Here is a 27,089-nt window from a genome sequence, read left to right as displayed (position 1 = left end):
AGAATGAGATGAATCGCTGTCGTATCTGGCAGCTGTCCGGGCCTGTTGGAAAGTTTGTACAGATTGTTGTGGAAAGTATTTTACTATGAGCCCATAAGGTTATCTGCCTGCTACAGTCATCATTGTCTAACGTGGGGGTAATCAGCGTGGAATTCAGTGTGGATTGGGGTACGTGGACAGGGGCACCACAGCGAAAGAATGAATTTCTCAGTACAGTATTAAAGCTCAAATCAACTATCTTCTGATATCAGCTACATACAGTCCAGCAAGAAAAAACGAAAGGTGTGCAAAGTCTTAGTTTTTTTCCTTTAGAAAGCAGCCATAGCCCGAGTCTGGTCCCCTGCTGCTGAAGAAAAAGGTGCTTTGCTCTTTATGAAGAAGCAGTGGTCTCTCTGCAGTGGTCTGACAACCCAACCCCCCCACCCAGTGACTATCAATTTTAACATACAATTTTAAGTCTTGACATGTTGGGTATCTATTTACTCGGCTCATATTTTCTTTTTTACCAAACATTGGATAAAATATTGAGTTTGTGAGCCCTAAAATTACCTTTAGCCCCGTTTCACACTGAATGCAGCTTTGAAATCATGCTACTTCAATGCAATTTCAAAGCTACCAGTCAGCGCGATTTCATGTGCGGCTTGCCGACATCATTGCGATTTCATGCACAGATGTCAATGCAAGTGGCACATGAAATTGCCAAAAATAGTGCAATAACCTCTTTTCAAGTTGGAGTCGCACCGATTTGAATAGTTCCATAGGCACAAATAGGGTGCAACTTGTCATGTGATTTTGAACTGTCAAATTGCATGACAAGTCGCACTGGTGTAAACAGGGGCCTAGTGTATTTTTTTTTAACAGAAATTTGCATAAAAATGTCATAAACCACTGCACTAACATTGTGTAACATAAAAAATTGGAACTACCACCTTTTTATTCTCTAGGGCAGTGATGGCAAACCTTGGCACCCCAGGTGTTTTGGAACTACATTTCCCATGATGCTCAACTATACTGCAGAGTGCATGAGCATCATGGGAATTGTAGTTCCAAAACATTTGGGGTGCCAAGTAGTCTTCTGTTTGGAAATTATATTTTTAAACGTGAAAAAAACACAACAGCGAAAGGGTTAAAAGCAAGCCTGTAAAGAGGGAAATGCAGAAGCTTCCTTTGATTGACTAATTATTAAAGGTGCAGGCTACAGGGCTATCATTGCCATCCTGGCTTCACTACCTATTATATCACTAACCTAGTAAAAGCATGCAGCCAGTGAAGTCTGAACTCCTATTCCATGTAGTTACAGAAGAGACTATCAATGACTGACCCCGGGGATGCCATGATGGGCAGAATAGGTTGTTAGAGACCGCATTTCAGGTTGTGCATCATATGTAATACAGGTCATGTATGGACAATCCAGGGTAGCTGGTGATGGCCCCTTGTAATGAACTTACAGAGTACCTGCAGGTCTCGTTCACCAGGACGCGGGTGGAAAAGGTCTCGTTGTGGGCTTCAATGTGTAGGGTTCGCTCTTTCCAGTTCAAGGTGTTCTTCTGGATGAAGTAGACAAATTCTACCCCGGCAATCTGTGGAGGGGAGCAAAACCCATCATCAGAAATACAGTGTGTGGAATGTGCTTATTAAAGAAGAATCCCACTATGGAAAACATGGGGAACTAGGAACCCCCCCCCCCCCCATCATCCAGCCCTTTGGTGCTCAACCTGTGGCCCTCCAGCTGTTGCAGAACAGCAAGTCCCATCATGCCTCTGCCTTTCAGAGTCATGCTTGTAACTGTCAGCAGCTTGCAATGTCTCATGGGACTTGTAGTTCTGCAACAGCTGGTGGGCCACAGGTTGAGCAACCATGCTCCAGCCCAAAGTGCCTGAAACACAGCAATTGTGATACGCAACACAAGCTGATTGGTTGAGAGTGCAGGACCTCCCACTCTCAGTCTGATTTCTGCTATGATTGTGAAAAAATTATATAAAGATAGATCTCAGTCAGCCTCTTATATGTCTTAGATATTCCAACTGCCAAAAAGATTGATTCTGCTCCTGTCTTCCAGAGGGGTTTTGGGTGTTCCTGTCCACATATGTGTGTTCCAGCTTCTTCTGTTACATTTTTCATATTATGTGCAGACCAAGGAAATCAGTGCAGGAAGAGTGAGAACCCCTCCTAATGCTCATAATGGGCACAGCACGTGTGCACTGTGCAGACCCAGGACTTAAAGAAGGGGATGGTGGTAGACCCTCATAATTGGTACAGCAAGAGTACAGACCCAGTAACTTAGTGCAGGGATGGTGGGAGCCCTTCTTAAAGGGCAAAGCAGGTGTACAGACCCAGGAACTCAGTGCAGGGATGGTGGGACAGACCTAGGAACTTAGCATAGCATGGTGGGAGCCCCTTATAATGGACACAGCAAGTGTGCAGACCTGGAATCCCATGGTGGAAGCCCCTTATAATGAGCACAGCAGGTGTGAAGACCACGAGAACTCAGTGTAGGGGGGGTGGGAACCCCTCATATTAGGCACAGCAGGTGTGTAGACCTGAGACCTTAGTGCAGGGATAGTGGGAACCCCTCATATTGGTTATAGCAGTTGTGTTGACAAGGGAACTCAGTGCAGGGTGGCAGGAACCCTTCATAATAGACACAGTAGGTGTGTAGACCTAGGAACTTAGGGTAAGGATGGTGGGAGCCCCTTATAATGGGCGCAGCAGACATGCAGGCCTAGGACTTAAAGAAGGAGATGTGGTAGACACTCATTATTGGCACAGCAGGTGTACATAGAGTCTTAGTGCAGGGATGGTGGGGACCCCTCATAATGGGCACAGGGGGTGTGTAGACCCAGAAACCCAGGGCAGGGATGATGGAAGCCCTTCATAATAGGCACAGGTGGTGTGTAGGCCCAGGAACTTAGGGCAGGGATGGTGGGAGCCCCTCATAATGGGCACAGGCGGTGTGTAGACCCAGGAACTTAGTGCAGGGTTGGTGGAAGCCCCTCATAATGAGCACAGCAGGTGTGCAGACCAGAGAACTTTTGGAATGGATGGTGTGAACCTCTTTTTAATGGGCACAGCAGGTGTGAAGACACAGAAAATAAAGAAGGGGCTGGTGGTAGACCCTCATAATGGGCACAGCAGGTGTGAAAACCCAAGAATTCAGAGCACGATTGGTGGGAGACCCTCATAATGGGCACAGCAGGTGCGAAGACTCCCTATCAAATGCCTCTGAGACGCAATCCACCGCAAACCGCTTTTTTAGGGCTGCTGTTCGTATAAATGAGCCCTTATAAAAGGCCACATCCACTCACAGCAATCAGAAATAATAAGTAGTATAAAGCAGAAAATAACCTTTTTCAGGAGGCGGGGAGCATCGACGTTGAGCTTACAGCTGCGTTCCACCATGTGCAATGAGCCGTCTTCACTTCTGTGTTCATATAGGAGATCACTGCCCAGGAACACCGGGATGAGTGGGCAGGTGGGGAACCTCTTCTCATACGCCTGCAGGGTGAAGAGTGACATGAAAAAGGTCATAAATTGACAAGCTTTTTGTAGGGCAAAAGCCTAAATAAATATAATAAAATGCTAATCATCAAAACATAAAACATGTGCAATATTATAACTAAAATATAAAAACAACCTGCTATACCAAAATGCCCAAGTCACACACGCAGGAAATGACATTTCTGGGGGGTGTTCTGTTTACAGAACGCCCTCCAGGTGGCCACATTGCATTTTACAGAAAATGACAGCGCAGCAGGAAAGGTAATTGTTAATAACATTCAGTTACATGTGTCGCAATTGTATATGCTATATTATTATTATTTTTTTTTTTTTATTTGCTAATTTTTTTCTCCACAAAAGTGGAGTTACCCTTTAAGTGTATTACACATTATAAAAGCAGAACGAACAATTTTCGTTTAATGTGTACTGTTTTTGCACAGGAAAAATCAAATACGAAAGATTGCGCATGATCCAGTGGCGGCTGGTGTTTTTTTTGGGGGGGGGGGGGGTCGGCAAACAACCACCCATCCCCCCCGAGCGACACCCACCCTCCTGCTGTTTGCTGATCGGTACTGCACTTACCCAATCGTGGCGGGTGGCAGGCAGCGTGGTGCAGTGGGTCGGCTCCAAGTCCTCTGCTCTATGGAGGCTTCCAGCTCCTCCTAGGCATCCAATAGGATCGACTGTCCTTTCAGCCAATCAGGGTGACCGGTGTCAAAACCCGCTTCCTGATTGGCCAGGAGGAGGATCAGTGTTACAACAGCAAATATTGATTTGCTGTTGTAACACACCTGGGTGGGCTGAGAGCGCATTCTCTGCGACTTGAGCCCCCCCTATATTGAAGCCTATTAGAGCCTCTGAGTCTAATCAGTGCTTCAAAAAACCAGCCCCTCTGCATTGGGATCCATGCGCCGGTGTCCTGAAAGGGGACGGCCAAATGGATAGGGGAGGCAGTGATGGATGGGGGGGCGGCGACCCCCCCCCCCCCCCCGATGGACCGGCCCCTGGCACGATCTGAAACATACAACAAAAAAAGCCTTTGTCTCACAAGAATTTTCGCACATTTAGTAACATTCTCGGTTTTGACCTGCTGTGAAACATTGAGGAAAAGCGGACAATCGTTTGTCTGATTTTCTTATAGTGTGTACTAAGCTGAAAGAGATCACAGCATTATTCCTCTCTTGTATGCACAAGATGGGCCGCAGCTATCCCATGATCGCATGTCCAAGGTAAAGACAAAAAATAAAGGAAAAAAGGGGAAGTGCAAAACGTCATGCAATAAAACTCATTTAATAAAGTGTTTTATTGCGCAGTGTGTTGCGCTTCCCCTTTTTTTCCCTTGTTTTAGGTCTACCCACGGGCAGTTGCAGTGTAGTAGTAAAATAGGTGGTGAGGAAACAAGATATCACCTCCTCACAGTCTGTCAAACATGAAGTTTACCGCACATCTAAACTTAAAGTTTTACTAAACCCAGGACTCTGCATTCACTATATCTGGTCTCCCACAGTACACAAAACATGGAAATTCAATTATTTTAGTAAATATAAACTGCTAAATACCTTTTCTCATCAGCAGTATATAGCGGTCTGGTCACTTCTATCAGCTGGTTAAAGCTTTGAGGAGGAGTTTTCATTCTACCTATGAGGCTACAGGACCCCTGACCGTCTGTCTGGACAGTGCTGATTGGCCCTGTGCTGATCACATGTACTCTCCCAAGAAAAAAATAACCTCTCTAGCAATACACACCAAACAGAGCATGTGCAGAGTGACTCCAAAGGCTCTGTTCTATCAGGAGATGGATTGGGGACTGTGGAAGAAGGGGAGGATCAGAGAAGACAGGATCAAACAGCCTTTTTGCGCACAGTGGTTCCACAGTGAGTATAACAAGCATGCTTTACTGCATATACAGTTGTGCTCATAAGTTTACATACCCTGGCAGAATTTATGATTTTTTGGCCATTTTTCAGAGAATATGAATGATAACACAAAAACTTTCCTTTAACTCATGGTTAGTGTTTGGCTGAAGCCATATATTATCAATCAACTGTGTTCACTCTTTTTAAATCCTAATGGCAACAGAAACTACTCAAATGACCCTGATCAAAGGTTTACATACCCCAGTTCTTAATACCGTGTATTGCCCCCTTTAATATCAATGACAGCTTGAAGTCTTTTGTGGTATTTGTGGATGAGGCTCTTTATCTTCTCAGCTGTCCATTCCTCTTGGCAAAAAGCCTCCAGTTCCTGTAAATTCTTGGGCTGTCTATTATGAACTGCACGTTTGAGATCTCCTCAGAGTGGCTCAATGATATTGAAGTCAGGAGACTGAGATGGCCACTACAGAACCTTCACTTTATTCTGCTGTAACCAATGACAGGTCAACTTGGCCTTGTGTTTTGGATCATTGTCATGTTGGAATGTCCAAGTACGTCCCATCCATGCGCAGTTTCCTGGCTGATGAATGCAAATGTTCCTCCAGTATTTTTTGATAACATATTGCATTCATCTTGCCAACAATTTTGACCAAATTTCCTTTGCCTTTGTAGCTCACATATCCCCAAAACATCAGCGATCCACCTCCGTGTTTCAAGGAATGATGTACCTTTCATCATAGGCCTTGTTGACTCCTCTCCAAATGTAGCGTTTATGGTTGTGGCCAAAAAGCTCAATTTTGGTCTCATCACTCCAAAAGACTTTGTGCCAGAAGGTTAGAGGCTTGTCTCTGTGCTGTTTGGTGTATTGTAAGTGGGATACTTTGTGGCATTTGTGTAGTAATCGCTTTCTTCTGGCGACTCAACCATGCAGCCCCTCTTTCTTCAAGTGCCTCCTTATTGTGCATCTTGAAACAGCCACACACATGTTTTCAGAGAGTCCTGTATTTCACCTGAAGTTATTTGTGGGTTTTTCTTTGCATCTCGAACAATTTTCCTGGCAGTTGTGGCCGAAATTTTAGTTGGTCTACCTGACCGTGGTTTGGTTTCAACAAAACCCCTCATTTTCCACTTCTTGATTAGATTTTGAACACTACTGATTGGCATTCTCACTTCCTTGGATATCTTTTTATATCCCTTTCCTGTTTTATACAGATCAACTACCTTTTCCTGCAGATCCTTTGACAATTCTTTTGTTTTCCCCATGACTCAGAATCCAGAAACGTCAGTGCAGCACTGGATGAAAGATGCAAGGGTCTGTCAGGATTACAGAAACTCATTGACCTTTTATATAAACACACTAATTACAAGCAAACAGATCACAGGTGAGGATGGTTATCTTTAATAGCCATTCAAACCCCTTTGTGTCAACTTGTTTGCATGTTATCAGGCCAAAACCACCAGGGTATGTAAACTTTTGATCAGAGCCATTTGGGTAGTTTCTGTTGTGATTATGATTTAAAAAGAGTAAACACAGTTGATTGACAATAAAAAGCTTCAGCCAAACGCTAACCATGAGTGGAAGAAAATTTTTTGTGTTATCATTCTCTGAAAAATGGCCAAGAAATCATAAATTCTGCCAGGGTGTGTAAACTTATGAGCACAACTGTACAGACTGATTTTACTACTGTGGGTTCAGTAACACTTGAAGCTGGCCATAGATGAGTTGAAAACTGAATGAAAATTCTTGTCGATCATGGAATTGTTTGCTTTTTGCATCATTAGTGTGCCATCTGCGTTACGCAATTTTCGTGCCGCAATTAAAAGTGTTTGATCCAACATGCTGGATTTCTTTTTTTTTTGTTAGAAAAATGAAACAAATTATGGCCCAGACGTATGAACTATTTTCATTTTTGAATCGAAAGAATGTATGGTTTTCGACTCATCTATGGCCGACTTTAGAGGTGGAATTACTAAAACTGCATGCAAAATCTGGTGCAGCTCTGCACAGAAACCAATCAGCTTCCAGGTTTTATTGTCAATGTTTAATTGAACAAGATGAAGTTAGAAGCTGATTGGCTACCATGCACAGCTGCACCAAATTCTGAGCGCTCCAGTTTTAGTAACCCCCCCCTTTAGTCTTAAAGGGGTTGTAAAGGTAATTTTATTTTTTTTTAAAAATAACTAACATGTCATACTTACCTTCACTGTGCAGCTCGTTCTGCACAGAGTGGCCCCGAACCTGCTCTTCTGGGGTCCCTCGGCGGCTGTTTCAGCTCCTCCCCGCAAGAAATAACCACCTTAATGCGAGCTCCCTCGCATGGTGGTTAGTTGTTGCGGGCGCGCTCCCGTGATACAGCCGGCGGCTATAGCCGCTCGCTGTATCACTTGGCCCCGCCCCCCGGCGCGCCGCGTCATCGGATGTGATTGACAGCAGCGCGAGCCAATGGCTGCGCTGCTTTCAATCCATCCACTGCAGCCAATCAGCGACCAGGCTGAGCTGCAATAGAGATGACGAGAACGAGCAGCGGAGATTCGAGGCGTCAGGTAAGTAAAACGGGGGGGCTGGGGGCGGCGGTATTGTCAAAAGTTTTTTCACCTTAATGCATATAATGCATTAAGGTGAAAAAATTTTTACCTTTACAACCCCTTTAAGTTGACCCTGTCACCAACTTAAAAAATTGCAGCCCCCTCTTTTTGAACCTCATAATCTCTCCTCTTCTGGGAGTGTATAGTTACTGTCTGTGCTGGCCCAACTTCTCCACCACCCTCCAGGGGAATACTATAGATGGTCACTGAAGTCTGCTGGGGCTGCCAACATCACATTCAAGATGGCGGTGTCCAGCAGCAGTCTCAGTGCTTTCGGATGTCTACACAAAGGAAGCTTTCGCGGTAAATAATATACATAAAATACATTAAATGTACATATAATCTTATGGGAAGATTATTGTTGAAATGATTGGTCTGCGAACAGGGCCTCTTTAATGATTAAGCTTGATGGTCTCATTGCAGGGTGAGGTGGAAATCTTCCGTGACATTGCTGATCCGACAGTGAAGGTGTTACTGCCACTGACAATTGTCATTAAACACGACGTGGATAAGCCGCTCTGAGTAATCTGATTTATAGGTCACATCGTAGGAAGGTGGGAGGATGACTAAGTGTCAGGATTGACAGTTCTGTTTTGTCATACAAGACAGGTCCTCCTCAACCGGTGAGCTGTGTACCTCAAGGACGGGGGAGGCTTTGTTTATGTGCACACTGCTAGTCTGTCTATTGTTTGTTAGGAATCTTAACAAACAAGAACTAAGACGTAAAACATGGAAAGTTTATCCATCTGTCCATTCAACGTCCCAAAAGGCAGACAGTGGCTAGACAACTGTCCAACCAAGCCACCCCCAATCAAGGTTCTTTGGAAGGATTTCTCCAGAGGTTGCTACAAGGAGCCTAGGAGCCATAGGATTCCTCCAGAGGTTGCTACGGATTCCTTGAACAATGAGCAGCTTCTGCCTCTTGGATGATCTTTTTAGCTATCTGTAAGAGGCAGAGTCTTTCAAATGACCACCAATGTAAAGAGCAGCGTACCCACTGACTGCCAATGTAAGGAGTATTCTTACCACTGGCCACCAATGTAAGGGGCATTCTTCCCACTGACCTCCAATGTAAGGAACATTCTTCTCACTGATCACCAATGTAAGGAATATTCTTCACACTGATCACCAATGTAAGGAACATTCTTCCTACTGACAACAAATGTAAGGGGCATTCTTCCCATTGACCTCCAATGTAAGGGGCATTCTTCCCACTGACCTCCAATGTAAGGAGCATTCTTCCTACTGACCACAAATGTAACACACGTAGGGCAGCTCATTCAAGTGAACGGGTTACATTTTAACAAGCAAAAAATGCAAGGGCAAAACGCATGTTCCTGCTAGGCTCAGGTGTGAATGCAACCTTGGGGAGATTTAACTTTCCAGTCCCAGAGACAAAACAGGAAGCAAGACAAAATCTCCCCAAAGTGATAAGACTTCCTCTCTTAGACAGTTGCCGCTGTAACAAGTGTCCCCATTGGAAGATTTCTACTTTATTCTGGTAAAATGTTAATTTTGGGTTGTCCATCACTTTCTGTCTGGGTGACAATAGTCACTAAGGTATAAAGAAAGGGCGAATCGTCCAAGCGAGGACATTGTATAGTGTGAATGGAATCAAAGGGTTTTATTTATAAAAACTTTGCATAGCTGTTCATTCATTGAGCAAAATTGAACGTTCTCAGACTATACTCTCTGCAGATCAAATGTGAAAATATCACAATATGGCCACTAGATGGAGTCGAGGAGCATACTTATTTCCTATAATAGTCAGCACTATTCTAAGATGACAACGCTGCTCTACCAGTACAGTACAGGAAGGGCTATTAGCCTGGAAGTGTGTTACTGGCAGGATCACCAGGTTAAACAAAAATAAATAAATAAATAAATAAAGTATAAAAAAACAATGCAGACACCACATCTAAGGACTGATATGTTGCATTATTTTACATGGTTGTTCTTGAGTTTAAAAATACATGTTAATATGCTTCCATTATGCCATTAAATTACGCAAGAAACAGGTCTAAATTATATAATGGAAAAATATAATGGAAAAAATATATTATACTATCCAATATTGCAATAAGATGAAGTTCTCTGAGACCCAATGACAGTATTATATTACATTGTATCGTATATTATATTTTGTCATATATTATATCATTACTGTTTGTATTGGGCAGATTATACTTTGTATTGTGTTACATATACAGATGTTACAGGGATTTCCTCCCAGGAGCAGAGTTTGTGTCTATTTTGTGTCCTGGGTGTGTGCGTGGTATTCAGGCAGCCTGTGCACGCTGCGTCTTTTATCTCAGCCCGTCAGCATTTTCCTGCTTTGTGTTTCTGTCACTTGCGGCGCTATAATTAGATGGCGTGCTCCCTAATGCATCACTTTAAAGTCGCTGTGGCAGCTCCCCCCCCCCCCCCCAATGTGAGTGTCCTACTAAAAATACACAGTTATTGCTCCCGCTCAGCCTGTCTTGTAACTGGGTCACTTTAATGATAGGCTCACATATTTCTGCTTAACTCACATATTTCTGCTAGGCTCACTCTTTTCTACTAGGGTCACACTTTCCGCTAGTTCACACTTTTCTACTAGGTTCACACTTTCCGATAGGTTCACACTTTTCTACTAGGTTCACACTTTCCGATAGGTTCACACTTTTCTACTAGGTTCACATTTTCCGATAGGTTCACACTTTTCTACTAGGTTCACACTTTCCGATAGGTTCACACTTTTCTACTAGGTTCACATTTTCCGATAGGTTCACACTTTTCTACTAGGTTCACACTTTCCGCTAGTTCACACTTTTCTACTAGGTTCACACTTTCCGATAGGTTCACACTTTTCTACTAGGTTCACACTTTCCGATAGGCTCACACTTTTCTACTAGGTTCACACTTTCCGCTAGTTCACACTTTTCTACTAGGTTCACACTTTCCGCTAGTTCACACTTTTCTACTAGGTTCACACTTTCCTATAGGTTCACACTTATCTACTAGGTTCACACTTTCCGCTAGTTCACACTTTTCTACTAGGTTCACACTTTCCGCTAGTTCACACTTTTCTACTAGGGTCACACTTTCCGCTAGTTCACACTTTTCTACTAGGTTCACACTTTCCGATAGGCTCACACTTTTCTACTAGGTTCACACTTTCCGATAGGCTCACACTTTTCTACTAGGTTCACACTTTCCGATAGGCTCACACTTTTCTACTAGGCTCACATTTTCCTGCTAGGTTCACACTTTCTGATACGATCACACTTTCTACTAGGCTCACACTTTCCGCTAGGTGCAGACTTTTCTACTAGGTTCACACTTTCCGATAGGCTCACACTTTTCTACTCGATTCACACTTTCTACTAGGTTCACACTTTCCGACAGGCTTACACTTTCTGCTAGGTTCACACTTTTCTACTAGGTTCACACTTTTCTACTAGGTTCACACTTTCTGCTAGGTTCACACTTTTCTACTAGGCTCACATTTTCCGATAGGCTCACACTTTTCTACTAGGTTCACACTTTCCGATAGGCTCACACTTTTCTACTAGGTTCACACTTTCCGATAGGTGCAGACTTTTCTACTAGGCTCACATTTTCCTGCTAGGCTCACACTTTCCGCTAGGTGCAGACTTTTCTACTAGGTTCACACTTTTCTGCTAGGTTCACACTTTCCGATAGGTGCAGACTTTTCTACTAGGTACACACTTTTCTACTATGTTCACACAGATAGGTGCAGACTTTTCTACTAGGCTCACATTTTCCTGCTAGGCTCACACTTTCCGCTAGGTGCAGACTTTTCTACTAGGTGCAGACTTTTCTACTAGGTTCACACTTTCCGATAGGCTCACACTTTTCTACTCGATTCACACTTTCTACTAGGCTCACATTTTCCTGCTAGGCTCACACTTTCCGCTAGGTGCAGACTTTTCTACTAGGTGCAGACTTTTCTACTAGGTTCACACTTTCCGATAGGCTCACACTTTTCTACTCGATTCACACTTTCTACTAGGTTCACACTTTCCGAGAGGCTTACACTTTCTGCTAGGTTCACACTTTTCTACTAGGTTCACACTTTTCTACTAGGTTCACACTTTCCGATAGGTGCAGACTTTTCTACTAGGCTCACATTTTCCTGCTAGGCTCACACTTTCTACTAGGTTCACACTTTCCGCTAGGTTCACACTTTTCTACTAGGCTCACATTTTCCTGCTAGGCTCACGCTTTCCGCTAGGTGCAGACTTTTCTACTAGGCTCACATTTTCCGATAGGCTCACACTTTTCTACTAGGTTCACACTTTCCGATAGGCTCACACTTTTCTACTAGGTTCACACTTTTCTACTAGGTTCACACTTTCCGCTAGGTGCAGACTTTTCTACTAGGCTCACATTTTCCGATAGGCTCACACTTTTCTACTAGGTTCACACTTTCTGATAGGCTCACACTTTTCTACTAGGTTCACACTTTTCTACTAGGTTCACACTTTCCGATAGGTGCAGACTTTTCTACTAGGCTCACATTTTCCTGCTAGGCTCACACTTTCCGCTAGGTGCAGACTTTTCTACTAGGTTCACACTTTTCTGCTAGGTTCACACTTTTCTACTAGGTTCACACTTTCCGATAGGTGCAGACTTTTCTACTAGGTACACACTTTTCTGCTAGGTTCACACTTTTCTACTAGGTTCACACTTTCCGATAGGTGCAGACTTTTCTACTAGGTACACACTTTTCTACTATGTTCACACAGATAGGTGCAGACTTTTCTACTAGGCTCACATTTTCCTGCTAGGCTCACACTTTCCGCTAGGTGCAGACTTTTCTACTAGGCTCACACTTTCCGCTAGGTTCACACTTTTCTACTATGTTCACACTTTCTGATAGGTGCAGACTTCTACTAGGCTCACATTTTCCGTTAGGCTCACACTTTTTGCTAGGTTCACACTTTCCGCTAGGTTCACACTTTTCTGCTAGGCTCACACTTTCTGCTTGGTTCAGACTATTCTACTAGGTTCACACTTTCCGCTAGCTTCACACTTTTCTACTAGGTTCACACTTTCTGCTAGGCTCACGCTTTTCTACTAGGTTCACACTTTCCGGTAGGCTCACATTTTCTGCTAGCTTTCCCCCTTCCTGCTAGGTTCACACTTTTACACTGGGGTGCATAGCAGTATTGCGGTTAATGCACCAAAGAGCACTAAGGCCCCCCCCCGGCTCAAAATCACATGCTTTTTAGTGCACAATGCATAGTAGTACGCTACCGCGTTTTGGCAAAAATGGAACACATTTTCTTGAACATTTTGGTGCATTGCCAGCTCATTCCCAGTGGGTTTAAACGGCATGTCTTAAGCGTTGTCTTGACCTGCAGAGGCTTTTATATTGACGCCTGCGAAAAATGGAGGGTATTGAAGTTTGATGCCGTTTCACGAGCGCACGCAATTGTAGAACTTGACATGTTGGGTATCCTTTAACTCAGCTCAACCTTATCTTTTATTTTTTAGTTAAAGATTGTCAAAACATTATAGTATGTATGAATGTGAGTTAGAGACCTTGGATTGTAAGCTCCTTGGGGGCAGGGACTGATGTGCAGTCAATGTATATGTATACAATGTATATGTAAAGTGCTGCGTAAATTGACAACACTATATAAGTACCTGAAATAGATAAATATATTGTGTTTCTGTGCACTAAAATTCATTTTAGCGTATTCTTTTCTGAAAATTTGCAAACTCCCACTATTTTATTCTCCGGGAGGGTCTGCTGTCAGAAAATATATCATGTTTGGGGGGTTTTAACTGATCTTCAGGCCTAAAATTATTTTTTTAAACGTGTGCAAAAAAAAAAAAAAAAAAAAAAAAAAAAAGCTTTGGCAGCAAAAGGGTTAAAGCATCAACCAAAGCTTTTTTTTAAATCTGGTTCTGAATGGACTTGGGAATTTAAATACTTTTATTACTGGCTGTGTTCACCTCACTGAGGGAAGTGTATAGGAAAAAGCAAATTGGACAAAAAAAAAAAAACAACAACTTGGACAAAAATCAAGCTGATTCTTGCCAACGTTTCTTATTTGCGACCCTGAGCCATCTAAGACAAGTCTGTGGCAGAGATTGAGATGATCATCATAAGAAGATGCACAATTAAGAAGTGGTTGGGGGTGCATTTTAGAGTGAGGAGTTTAAGGGTGAAGATTCATCATTATAATAAAACCATCTCTTGGCTCATGGCTCCTGTTCAGCATTGCCTTGCTGCACAAAAGATTTGTGGCGAGCAGTTGCTGCCTGGGCATGAAGAAGAAAACATTTATTAAATAAAAACCTGACAGAGGTTACAACACCAAGACACGTTTTGTTGCAATCCTCACAGGGCAGATCTGAGTGATGGAAAAAAAAAAGGACTATAGATGTCCTCTAAAATAAGACGTGGCACAGTGACAATTTAGGTCAGCCGGTAATAGCCCATAATGTCCCAGCAGGGAAAGGCGATCTGGATATATAAGATGGGAATAAACTTGTTTTTCCACTAATACAGGTTTCTGTGCTCAGCATTCCATCACTCAATTTACATATTTACATGAATTGCCTTGGGCCCCTATGTGCAAGGCTCTGAATTTTCTTACATAATAAATTAATTAAAGCTCAATTCCAGCCAGGACTAGAAGGAAGGGTTAGAAGGGTTAGCCCCTGGGCTATTTTTGGCGTATGTGCCCCTATTGTGGTTACAGGGTTAGTGTTGCAAGAAGGGTTAGTCTAGGGGTGTGAAGCCAGAGCTATGAGCCTGGGAGGTGGGCTGTTATGTTAGGGCTATGGGGGAGTAGTGTTAGGGCTATATGGGGGAGTGGTGGTAGGGCTATGGGGGAACTGTAGTATTATGGCTATAGGGCAGTAGTTATAGGGCTATGGGGGAGTATTGTTACTGCTATGGGGGTCTGTAGTGTTATAACTACAATGCTGTGAACATGTATTTGCCCCCTTTCTGTTTTTTTTTATTGGTTTGCACATTTGTCACACTTGAATGACTCAGATCATCAAACAAATTTTATTATTACACAAAGATAACCCGAGTAAATACAAAATGCAGTTTTTAAATGATGGTTTCATTTATTAAGGCAAAAAATCTGTCCAAACCTACCTGGCTTTATGTGAAAAAGTAATTGCCCTCTAAAACTAATAACTGGTTGTGCCACCCTTGGCGGCAACAGCTGCAATCAAGCGTTTGCGATAACTGGCAATGAGTCTTTCACATTGCTGTGGAGCAATTTTGGCGCACTCTTCTTTGCAGAATTGTTTTAATTCCTTTAGGATTTTCTGGTAGAGCTCAAAATTCATGGTTCCACCAATTATGGTAAGTCGTCCAGGTCCTGAAGCCGCAAAGCAGCCTAAGACCATCATGCTACCACCATGTCTGATCGTTGGTATTATGTTCTTGTTATGAAATGCTGTATTCATTTTATCCCAGATGTAACAGGAAGCACACCTTCCAAAAAGTTACATTTTTGTCCCATCAGTCCACAGAATATTTGCTTAAAAGTCTTGGGGATAATCAAGATGTTTTTTGGTAAATGTGAGATGAGCCTTTGTGTTCTTTTTGGTCAGCAGTGGCTTTGGCCTTGGAACTCTCCCATGGATGCCATTTTTGCCCAGTCTCTTTCTTATTGTTGATTAATGAACACTGATCTTACCTGAGGCAAGTGAGGCCTGCAGTTCTTTAGATGTTGTTCTGGGTTCTTTTATGACCTCCTGGAGGAGGCGTCGTCATGCTCTTGGAGTAATTTTTGTAGGCCGGCCACTCCTGAGAAGGTTCACCACTGTTCCAAGTTATCTCCATTTGTGGATAATGGCTCTCCCCGTGGTTCACTGGAGTTCCAACGCCTTAGAAATGGTTTTGAAACCATTCCTAGACTGATACATGTCCATTCATTTGTTTCTAATCTGTTCTTGAATTTTTTTAGATTGTGGCATGATGTGTGGTTTTTTGTGATCTGTTAGTGTGCTTCACTTTGTCAGACAGCTTCTATTTATGTGATTACTTCATTTAACAGGTCTGGCAGTAATCAGGCCTGGGTGTGGCAAGTGAAATTTAAGTGAAGTTTTCCAAACAATTGTGGTTAATCACAGTTCATTCATGATTCAGCATGGGAGGGGGCAATTACTTTTTCACATAGGGCCAGGCATGTTTGAACAGCTTTTTTCCCTTAATAAATGACATAATAATTTAAAAACTGCATTTTGGATTTACTCGGGTTATCTTTGTGTAATATTAAATTTTGTTTAATGATCTAAATCATTTAAGTGTGAGAAAAATGCAAAAAAAAAAAAAAAATCAGGAATGGGGCAAAAACTTTTTCCCAGCACTGTATGTGGGAGAATAGTGTTAGGGCTATGGGGGTTTGTAGTGTTAGGGCTATGGGGGGGGTCTGAAGTGCTAGTGCTATTGGGGAGTAACGTTAGAGCTATGGGGGGGGGTCTGTAGTGCTAGCGCTATTGGGGAGTAACGTTAGAGCTATGGGGGGGGGTCTGTAGTGTTATGGCTAATAGTGGAGTAGTTATAGAAAGGGCTATGGGGGGTTGTAGTGTGAGGACTATATGGGAGTAGTGTTAGGATTATCGGGGCTGTAGTGTTAGGGAGGGCTTTGTTGGGGAGTAATGTTAGGGCTTGGGAGGGGTCTGTAGTGTTAGAGCTATGGGTGAGCATTGTTAGGGTGATGGGGGGCTGTAGTGTAAGGGCTTTGTTGTAGAGTAATTTTAAGGCTTGGGGTGGGGGGTCTGTAGTGTTAAGGTTATGAAGAGCTGTTGTGTTAGGGCTCTGGTTGAGTAGAGTTGATGTTACAAGGAGGTTTGGGTTTGGTGATTTAGGAAGGGGTGGTGTAATTTTATTGTTAGGGTTACATGGAGGATAAGTGTTAGGTTTAGTGTTACATAGAGTTAGTGTCAGGTTATATTTTAGGATTACAGGGAACATTAGTATTGGAGTTGCATACAGGGTTCATGTTATGGCTATAGATGAAAATGGAGTAGTGTTAAGGCTGGGGTTCCAAGGAAGGTTACTATTACAAGGAGGGTTAGTGTTGGTTAGTGTTAGGGTTGAAGAAAGGTTTAGCATTAGGGTAACAGGAAAGGCTGCATCAGGGTCACAGCGAAGGATAGTGTGAGGTGGGGGGTCTTAATGTGGGGGCATCACTCTGTGCCAAAACCTAGGAGCGTCTCTCTACCATACATGAACGTATGTAGGCCGATCATTTTGTGCAAGGTGTCCAGGAAACTGAAAACGGCCTAAAAAAATTGGTCAACATTTCCTAGATTTTTGAAGACTCTGGGTTTTATTTTCAGCAGTAGTGAATCCTATAGAATAAGTGCAACACAGGAGATTCCTAGAAAAGGAAGGAAGAGGTCATTTTATATGGGCTTCCAAGAGCAGATCCAGGGGGGGGGTAGGGGGCGCGGAGTGGGGCTGAAGGTGGAAATAAGATAAGACATAAAGAGATACAACCAGAGTTCCACTTCTAGAGATTTGTGACCTTGAGGTATGGAATATAAGAGGAGCCACGTGGTCAGCTGCAGAGCTGGAATGTGAGCATAGCACAAGCTATGGACAAGTCGGCCTGTACTGGCCACATAGCAGCCAAGACTAGAACTGAACAGCTTAGCGAGGGGGAGGGGAGGATTACTGAGAGTGTACTTTAAAAAGCAAAAACAAACAAGCTTTAAAAGCAACTCAGACACTGAAAAATAATTCCCTCTATAATGTGTTCACACATCAAGATAACATACTATTATTTGTTATCAGGAGAACATGCCTTAATAAATTCAAGCACTGGACTTGTCGACATTTCCACATCTTATATCATTTTAGATACAGAGTTTTGCCTTAAAGGAAAATTACTGTCTTTTTAAAAATTTTAATATTGCATGCATTGCTTTTTACTTAACAGTGGCCCTCAGCGATAGTTTGGAGGCCTCTAATAGTTTGAAAAGCCCACAATGCCCCAGGTAGCTCAAGGTTATATCATTTTGTCACAAGGTCATGTTGGGAATCTCGGGAGTAATGGTTTTTGTTTTAATTCATAACATAAGTTACTTATTTAATTCAAAATGTTAAAGCCCAACTCTGGGCTGCAAGAAGAAAAACCCTTGCATTGGGCCCCCGCCCTCACATTTCAAGGGTTAAATGTTTGTTATGTCAAGGGGGAGATGGGGAGGCTGCATTTCCTACCTTACCCCCAACTCCAGTGATGCCCTTTTCTCTCTTTGGTACTCTGGGCTGCAGCTGTTCCTTTGGTGCCATTGGTACAATGCAGGCCTATTAATCCTTCACTGTACGTAGAGGAGGCAAGAGTGAGACTGCGGCCAGGAGAACCTTAGAGAAGAGGCTGCAGGGGGACTGGCTGCACCACTAGATGGAGCCTAGAGTGAGGAATAAGGTAAGTGTGACGGAATGCCTGGCACCCAGCCTGGGTACTTCCGCCAAGATACAGCTTCCTCCAGTCTGGAACCAGGAACCAGGTATTATAGCTGAACACCCAAGAACTAGACGACACTAGCTTAGGTGCAAACTGGAACTGACTTTATTGTAAATTCACACATAATATTTCAGATCTTCTCAGTAAAGCGTTAGCAGTGGACTGCAGTCTTCAGCCCTCGGTTAGCTCAGTAAGACCCCATCCACACTTCGTGTATAGCGGGAACTCGTGTTCCTGCTCACAATTTGGTGCAGGCCATATTCACGCAATTCTGCCTGTTGTACATAATTAGCTACTCTATGCTCGTTTGTTGCCCAAAAGAAGTTCCCACTTCTTTTTGGGCAACAAGCTTCACGCGATTTTTAAAGGTGTGTTTTGCCGCGACCGCTGCGCAATTCTGTTTCGCAGCAAAATCGCACTGTGTTTGGAGTGCTATTTAGAATGAATGGTTCCAAACGTGCGTCATGCATTTTGCAGCAACTGCGACACAATTTGGGATCAAAGGCAAAGTTGAGTCGAATCTACACCTGCGATTCCAAATCGACAAGTGTGAATGGGGCCTATGTGATTAAATCAGCAGATGAACGTACATAAGAAACTGGAGGGATTACTGAGGGTATCAAATGTCAGGACATGGAGAGGAACAAGTGACACCGATGTAGGGAAGATTAGCCACAAAGCCAGTCTGAGGTGACATGGCAGAAAAAAAAAAAAAAGCCTCCGCCCCAGTAAACAGGTGAGGTGTATGTAAATAAGGATGACTGCTTTCCCTAAATCCCGGATATACGATCTCCGCAGCATTTGCTTACCTGCCGTGCGGGTGAGGAAGATGAAACAGAGCATAACGCACGCTCCAATCTGAGCAATGCCATTCTACCTGCTTCCATGCAATTCCAGCAAAATATTCAACATCATGAATGTTATCCATCTATCATGTAATCCATTATCAGTATGCTTGTGCGGGCTCTTGAAGTACCATTGGTGAGCAAAATGGTCCTTTGAGGGAGTCTTATTCTGAAGACCGCAGTATATGCTCACTGGATACAACAGATAAATATGTAAAATGAAACGGGCCATACCAACGCTATTTTTTTTATTTTTATTTAAACAAGCTTTACTTGTATGTAGGCAACATTCCACTGGATAGAGATTTCTACACTTAGCCCGGGTTCACACCTATGCGAATTAGATGTGCATTTCCGCACATCTAATTCGCATAGCAGGAGAATGTGACTGGCTCCCTATGGAGCCGGTTCACATATCTCCGGGGTGGCTGCGGAGAGCACTACACAAAAACGCTGTGCGTCTTTTGCTCCGTTTCAGGGCCGAATTCAGGCATAGAGTCGGCCTTGATTCGTCCCTGAAACGGGGAACAGGGACGCACAGCGCTCCTGTGCGATCCGCAGCCCGTTGTAATGTGAACCTGGGCTGATGCGTGTCGCTGTAAAAAAAAAAAAAAATCTTATGTCTGGTAAAAAGGTGGATGATGGCATCCCAGCATTAAAAAACAACTTCATGTCGTAAAGCGCTGCACAAACTATTGGCGCTATATAAATTCTGTATAATAATAATCCTAATAAAAAAAAATAATCATAATAATAACTTTATTATTACATTATTTCATTCCATTTATTTATTTATTACAAGTTTATATATAACCTCTAAGAATTTACGCAGCTCTACATTCCACATTAGTCCCCGCTCTCATGAGCTTATATCCTAAGGGTTGGTTCATACCTACAGGTGCGACGGAACGTAGGTGCATGCCCGCACGTTTTTCACGTGTCTTTATGTAGGGCAGCCCTTTCATTTCTATGAGAAATGCAGAAACAAGTTTCTCTTTTCCAAAAACGTGCCCCACCAAACCGCATGATGCTGCAGCACCACGTGGTTTGGCGTGCGCGAAAACATGAATCTGCAGATGCGTGGAGATGCCATTAATTATGATTGGCATTGTTGCATGTCTGCTAAATGGCAGCCTGTTTCTCTGCATGTCGGGAATGCACGCATTTTTGCTCTGAACCTAGCCTCATGTGCATACATACCAGAGCCAATGTAGACATACTGGAGCCAAATTAGTCTACCAGTGTGTCTTTGGATTCAATTAAAATAGGGTGCAGCAGGTAGCAAGATCTTACGCATTTTATGATTAGGATTATTATTATTATACGGGATTTTTTTAGCGACAACAGTTTGTGCAGCGCTTTACATTTGCATTTGAATAGTGGAGAGCCCGTGCCCATTGTTTTATCAGATATACTCATCAATGAAGAGCGGGGAGTGCACCAAGTGGTGTTTGCAGGCTAGCATGGGCCAACCTGGTGTGGTACTTCTTATATTAACTGAATGAACTCTCCTTTAAGCCCCATGTCTAATCACTGTCTAAATCTTGCCGCCTCAATCTCCGGAACATCTCCAAAATACGCCCCTTTCTAACCAATGACACAACAAAGCTCTTAATTCACTCCCTGGTCATCTCTCGCCTCGATTACTGCAACACCCTCCTCACTGGCCTACCTCAGCATACTCTATCCCCCTTTCAGTCCATCATGAATGCTGCTGCCAGATTCATCCACCTTACCAACCGCTCTGCGTCTGCTACTCCTCTCTGTCAATCCCTCCACTGGCTTCCGCTCACCTAACGAATTCAAGTCAAAATACTAACAACTACCTACAAAGCAATCCACCACTCTGCCCCCAGCGACATCACCGACCTAGTCTCAAAATACCAACCTAATCGTTCTCTTCGTTCTTCTCAAGACCTCTTGCTCTCTAGCTCTCTCATCACCTCCTCCCATGCTCGTCTCCAGGACTTTTCTAGAGCCTCTCCAAGCCTATGGAACTCCTTACCCCAATCTGTCCGTCTATTTCCTACTCTATTAGCTTTTAGACGATCCCTGAAAACCCTCCTCTTCAAAGAAGCCTACCCTACCCACACCTAACAACTGTATTTTCATTTTGTCCATCTGATCATCCCCCACAGCTACTCCCCTTTGTTCTACTTGACCCTCCCTTCTAGATTGTAAGCTCTAACGAGCAGGGCCCTCTGATCCCTCCTGTATTGAATTGTATTGTAATTGTACTGTCTTCCCCGATGTTGTAAAGTGCTGCGCAAACTGTTGACGCTATATAAATCCTGTATAATAATAATAATAATATTAAAATATTCAAGGATCTAATTCTAACATAGGGCTTAGTCCTAAAGGTGACCTCTATAAATAAGCACTACGTTAGGGCAAAATGCGCCAGTAAAAGGAGCCTGTGCCTGTCAGGATATTGTTGCCCAAGAATAAAGCTTGTTCACAAAAGTAAACAGTGGTGGAGCGTCCTGTTTTTTCAACTACTGAGCACTTTATTGTAATGTGATGAATCCCAACAGAACCCACATTCATTACCAACAGGGTTGCACCCATACCATCTTTTTTTTTATCGGCGAGTACAAGTACCTAAACTTTCGGTCCAGTACTCGCCGATACCAAGTACCGATACTTTGCGGTGCGATTTGCATCAATTAAAAAAAAAAAATTGGTGCAAAGAATCGCGTGCAATTTCCGTGTGTTTATAGAAGCGCTATCTAGTGGGCAGTTTAAAACTCACAAAATTCAGCAGAGGGAACGTTGTTCTATTAAGTAGGCAGAGACAGATTAGAAGTTCAAAGCAGCAATCATTTATTGGAAAACTGAACAGACTAATGACATTAGGTAAATCGATTATAAGCCCATGCAGGGAGATGGTAGTGTGCCAGTGAGGCACTGTGACTCACGGGTTCCGTAGTTAATGCTGCTGAGCCTGGTGGAATGAACAGCTGCCTCTATCCCTGGAGCTCCTGGGAGCAGGCGGTGAGCCAAATGGATGCCGGAACGATGGACGGAGCCGGCAACGGCAGACGCACCCGGAAATGACAGCTGCCATCTGGGCTTGTCACTGCCGGCCGGGGGAAATGCCAGGAGTGGGTGGAAGTTCTCCACTATGGAGACAGTACTGTGCGGGCAACCAATGAGCAATGTGAGGGAGCTGTTGTATGCCCCAGTTGAAGTCCTTTGGGACGAAACGCGTCAAGCTTGGCTTTCTGCTTCTCACATTGCCCCCCATTTTTACTCTGTGATCACAGTTTGTATTCTCATATATGTATGCTGGTTTTTAGAAATGAAAAACCCCCTTTTTTGACCTTCACCATATGGAAGCATTTTTTCTTTGCATATACTTTTGGACGAGAGTTCCTGTGTGGTCCAGTTTTACCTCCTGTACCCAAGCTCCAGTCCTGCTGTTTCCAACATCTGAGGTCCGGTATGGCGGCTGTTCATAACATTCCTTGGAGTCGTGTTTGGAGATCTTTGGTCCCCTGGAGTCTCGTTGACCTGCCGATGTCCGGCATCCTTGCCTTTATGACTTGTTGTCGCTGATATTCGAGTCCACCTGTTCTGGTAAGAGTAGATTTACTTCACCTGTTGCTTGGTTGAAGATGCATCACTTTTGATGCCCTCACTGTCGGAGAGTTCCAGTGCACTACATCCTTTATTTGCCACTATTGGGTGGCGGACTTTTTAATTGGTCCTTTTTAGAGTCCAGGCATTGGACTTTTCCACATTCCTATTATTGAATGATCACATAATTTTGGATTTGTCACAAACTTATGCATTTATTTCTTAGCGCTACATTTTATACTTATTCACTTTCTAGCATTTTGTCATATGTTAATGTAGCAGCTTTTTCTCCTATTTTAGAGTTAGCGCAGTAATATCCACATTCACACTTAACCAATGAGGACGTCCATCGATCCGGAAGTATTGGTTTCGGTATCGGGAGCATTTGGGCGGGTACCGATACTCGCTCAAATGCCTGGTATTGGCACTGATACCGATATCAGTGAATCCCTAATTGCCAACCTAGTAGTTGAGCCATGAACTTGTTATTCTGTTTGGATACAACAGATACTTCAAAAGTCTGTGTAGGTACCATAGATCAATAGGTAATGTTACACTTCTGGTTGGAGAATGTCCAAATAGTGGAATTTTAGGAATAACGGTGCAGCATTTTTCCCAGAAATGGTGGCACCCTTACCCTCGACATTCAAGCAGAGGCTGGTGTTTAAACCTAACCTTCATGAAAAAAACGTGATAGCTTGTTACGGGCAACACGCAACTTTATTCTCCATCATTCTCCCCCATGATGTGGAACTTTGCTGATCCCTGCAGGCCACTGAATGACCGATGAAATGAGTCTCCGCTCTTCACTGCAATACGGCAATATACAGGAAAGCTGCAAGTCAATGCGGCATTCTCGGGAGACCTTGTGTAAGCAGAAAACACACTTCCCTGGGGACTGTTCTGGAACAGCTGCTGTTCACAACACAATGTACTGCTGCTGGACGTGAATGAAAGCCTAAGGCTCAAAATATTTCTCAAGAACACCAAGACTAAAACATTAGTCTTCTTGAAAGAATATGACGTGACATTAAAGGTGAACGTCGGGCAAACAGCAAAATATGCAAATGAAATGCTTATATAGGAGCTGCTTTACCTGCCGAAGGATTTGTATTTTGTGGCCATCCATTCCTTACTCAACACAACATCATCACGCAGCACAGCCAAGTGAGTGACCTGACTTTTCCCCTTGCTGCAGATAAACAATAAAGTTAGGTCACCAGCCCACCAAAGTTAGTAGAGACATATCCCAACAGATTAAAGGCTGTAATTGAAGCAAAAGGTGGTTCAACAAAATACTGACACAAAGGGGGTGATCCTTTTTCCAACTCAGTGATTCTGTTTTTGAATAAAAAAATAAAAAAATTCTGTTGGCGTTATATCTTTCACTTGGATGTTATAAGTTGCACTGAGTAAATATAGCTGGTTAAACAAAAGCGGTGTCTGTCTTCATTTCAGACTACAAAGCAACAAAATGTGATTATTTTAAAGGGGGGGATTCTTTTCTATACCCACTGTAGATCTTTATATCACTACCAGGGCCATCTTTAACACAGGGCAAAAGGGCCAGTCATTGTTGTGGGGCCCAAAACAGCTGCCCCTTGAGCCCGCACAGCCCTCAGATAGTTGATAAGAGGATTTGGGAGGGCCCAAGAAAATGTTTGCCCAGGGTCCAATCAATATTAAAGACTGCCCTGATCACTAAAGGGATTCCCAGCAGGAGGAAGGAGGTCCCGATTCCCCTAATACACATGTGTCAAACACAAGGCCCGCGGGCCGAATCCAGCTCTTCAGGCCATCTCATGTGGCCCTCGCACCTCCCCTGCAGCTGCGGTACCCCCTTTATGCAGCCGTGGAGAGGCTTTTCTCAGCAGACTGCAACAGAGAGGGGGACAGAACTCCTCCTACAGATCCTGCGCCTTTCTGTGCAGACGCAGCACCCCCTCGTCTCTGCCTCCCCTGCACTTTCTTCTTCCTAGCTCTGCCCCCAGCTTCTTTCCAGCAGCAGCACAAGGTAAGAGAGGTGCACTGTGATGTATGGGAGGGTCGGGACTTCTGATGATGGTGGGCTTTTGACATCTGATGTAAAGAGGGTGGGAGGGGGAGTGCTCTGAACATCTAGTCTTACAGACGCAACCGGCCCTTTGAAGGCAACCATAATGCTAATGCGGCCCACAATAAAATTGAGTTTGACACCCCTGTCCTAATAGATCTTTAGTTAGACTTCAGTTAGAATACTGTGCCCAGTTCTGGAGACCTCACTTACAAAAAAATATTGTTAAGATAATTAAGGGTAGTGAATTTAAACATAGATCTATATTCAGACAAAGGCATGTAGCACCCTCCTAGTTAGGTTGCTAGTAGTATTGAGGAAAAATTTGTTTTTTGCTCCTCTGTAGCCAGTGGAGAGAAGTTTGATTGCTTTTGGCTGTTCTGGGAACTGTTGCTTGCAGGCTTGACTGCTTCCCCCCATATTCTGGTAAGTTCCAGAATTTAGTGGGTTGGAAGAGGCAGACCCTTAACTTACATATTCATACAGCCTCAGCGAATCCCTGGTGAGAAGAACGATCAGTAAAGGGCTGAGGTGAGTTTAAATAGGCCTGGACCAAGCCTGAGAGCTGTGGCCCTCTGGGTCACTTAGCTGAAGTCTGGAGAAGGTCGTCAGGGTCGCAGCTATGGGAGAGCTGAGGGATCCCTGTCTAAAATTGCTGGGAGCAGTTTGAAGGAAATTCACAGAAGATCTGACCTGGAGGCACACAGTACAGAAGCTATCTGGTACTGCAGGAAAGCATTCAAGTACCCAGGGCACAGCAAGTACAAGTCTGAAAGAGATCCTTGTTAACTCTTGAAGAGACTACTCAAGATTTGCCAGCTCAGATTTGCTCTTGTATTGGAGTCACCTTAGCTATAGTTCACTCATCACTAGCCTCAAGAAGGGTTTCACCTTTAAGAGACAGTCATAGTCAGGGAGTGTCCTCCATTAGGTTTTGCACCAAATTTGGAGTATTCCAAGGCTCACCCTATAACCTACCCAAGCTTTTCAAGCAATTAAATCTAAAAAAGACACTTCCTGCCTGGTTCTTGTGTAGAGAGCGTAACGTAAATCTAATTCCTTGCACCAAAAAAAAACCCAGTGAGGACATGTGCTCGTGTGCGTGTGCACTGCTCACTGCACACATGCTCATTTCTCTGAGCAAAGGGGCAATGGTGGATGTACTAAGCTAGTTCGTCACGCGCATGTACATGCATGTGCGCATACCAATTAGCGTGTGCCCTTGGCGCCCAGTGGCCTATTTAAACTAGTCTGTCACTATGAGCAGTTGCTCAATGGTCTTCAGCTTGTTCCTGAAACCTGATCCACTGTACTATCTCCTGCTCTGGTGCCAAGCTGCTTCTGCATTCTGTTCCGAGGTCTGCATCTACCAGTTTTACCCACCTACGGAGAGGACATCAGCAGCCACCTACTACGGAACTCGTGCCACTCCTTGCCCTTACACTCTTTGTCTCCACCTTCAAGACTATTGGACAGGAGGTGCAAGAGAGGCCTCCACAACGTTCCAGCCTTCCCCAGATATGTGATAGAGAGAGTGGGGAGGTACTGTGTGTCTGGCTGCTTGCGCCCATTTGGGGCCATTATGCTACAAAGAGAGAAACAAAAGAAAAAAGAAACAGAAAATCAAAATCGGGGCCAACTGGTCTTTTTTTGCTGTCACTCTTCTATGTTTCCAAGATTGGTGCCTCATTCATCTGAAACACATCCAGGTCTGGCCACTGCCATACAATATTAATTGGCACATTTACAGCGATCACTATAAATGCTTCCAACTAGTCTTGTTATGCCCGAGAAAACAATAGGCTTTACCGAATAATGTGTATTATTCCAGGATACAGGAAAGGGTTTTTTGTGTGTGTGCAGCAGGTGCGGGATTTGCAGTGCTCCTTGTATCAATAGCGTAATGAGCTCTTGTACTCAGATACAATGTCACCGGGGACATCAGATCGTTGCTAATAAAAGGTGAGTGTTTACCTGCTAAATGGCATCTGCAATATATCCTACTTTCCACTACATTACAGATTTATTCCATTTATTAATACAAAAGGTAGGAAAAGGACAGCGAGATGTGGCTATGAAAAACATCACATGGGTCCTTCTCCTCCCTTCCAAATATAAACAATAAACCAGGTTCACACTGGTGTCTGCTACTGATATTGAAGTGGAGAGGAACTCAATGGTTCTAATAGAAGATTAAGAG

At 43.6% G+C, this 27,089-nt stretch overlaps 1 protein-coding gene across 5 annotated transcripts in view; it reads right to left on the bottom strand.

Moving 5' to 3' along the window:
• Positions 1 to 27,089, bottom strand: part of SEC14L5 (SEC14 like lipid binding 5) — a 142,237-nt gene that overhangs the window by 40,133 nt on the left and 75,015 nt on the right. For all 5 annotated transcript variants that reach the window (XM_073636348.1, XM_073636347.1, XM_073636350.1 and 2 more), the window contains exons 4-5: positions 3,346 to 3,495; positions 1,449 to 1,580 (exon numbers count right to left, since the gene is read on the bottom strand). In XM_073636348.1, coding sequence (XP_073492449.1) covers positions 1,449 to 1,580; positions 3,346 to 3,495 — 282 coding nt within the window. The remainder of the gene's footprint in view (positions 1 to 1,448; positions 1,581 to 3,345; positions 3,496 to 27,089) is intronic.

The sequence above is a fragment of the Aquarana catesbeiana genome, linkage group LG06, assembly GCF_042186555.1.
Source record: "Aquarana catesbeiana isolate 2022-GZ linkage group LG06, ASM4218655v1, whole genome shotgun sequence".
Taxonomy (NCBI): Eukaryota; Metazoa; Chordata; class Amphibia; order Anura; family Ranidae; genus Aquarana; species Aquarana catesbeiana.
The sequence above is the reverse complement of the archived record's forward strand: the minus strand, read 5'-3'. Positions and strand labels throughout refer to the sequence as shown.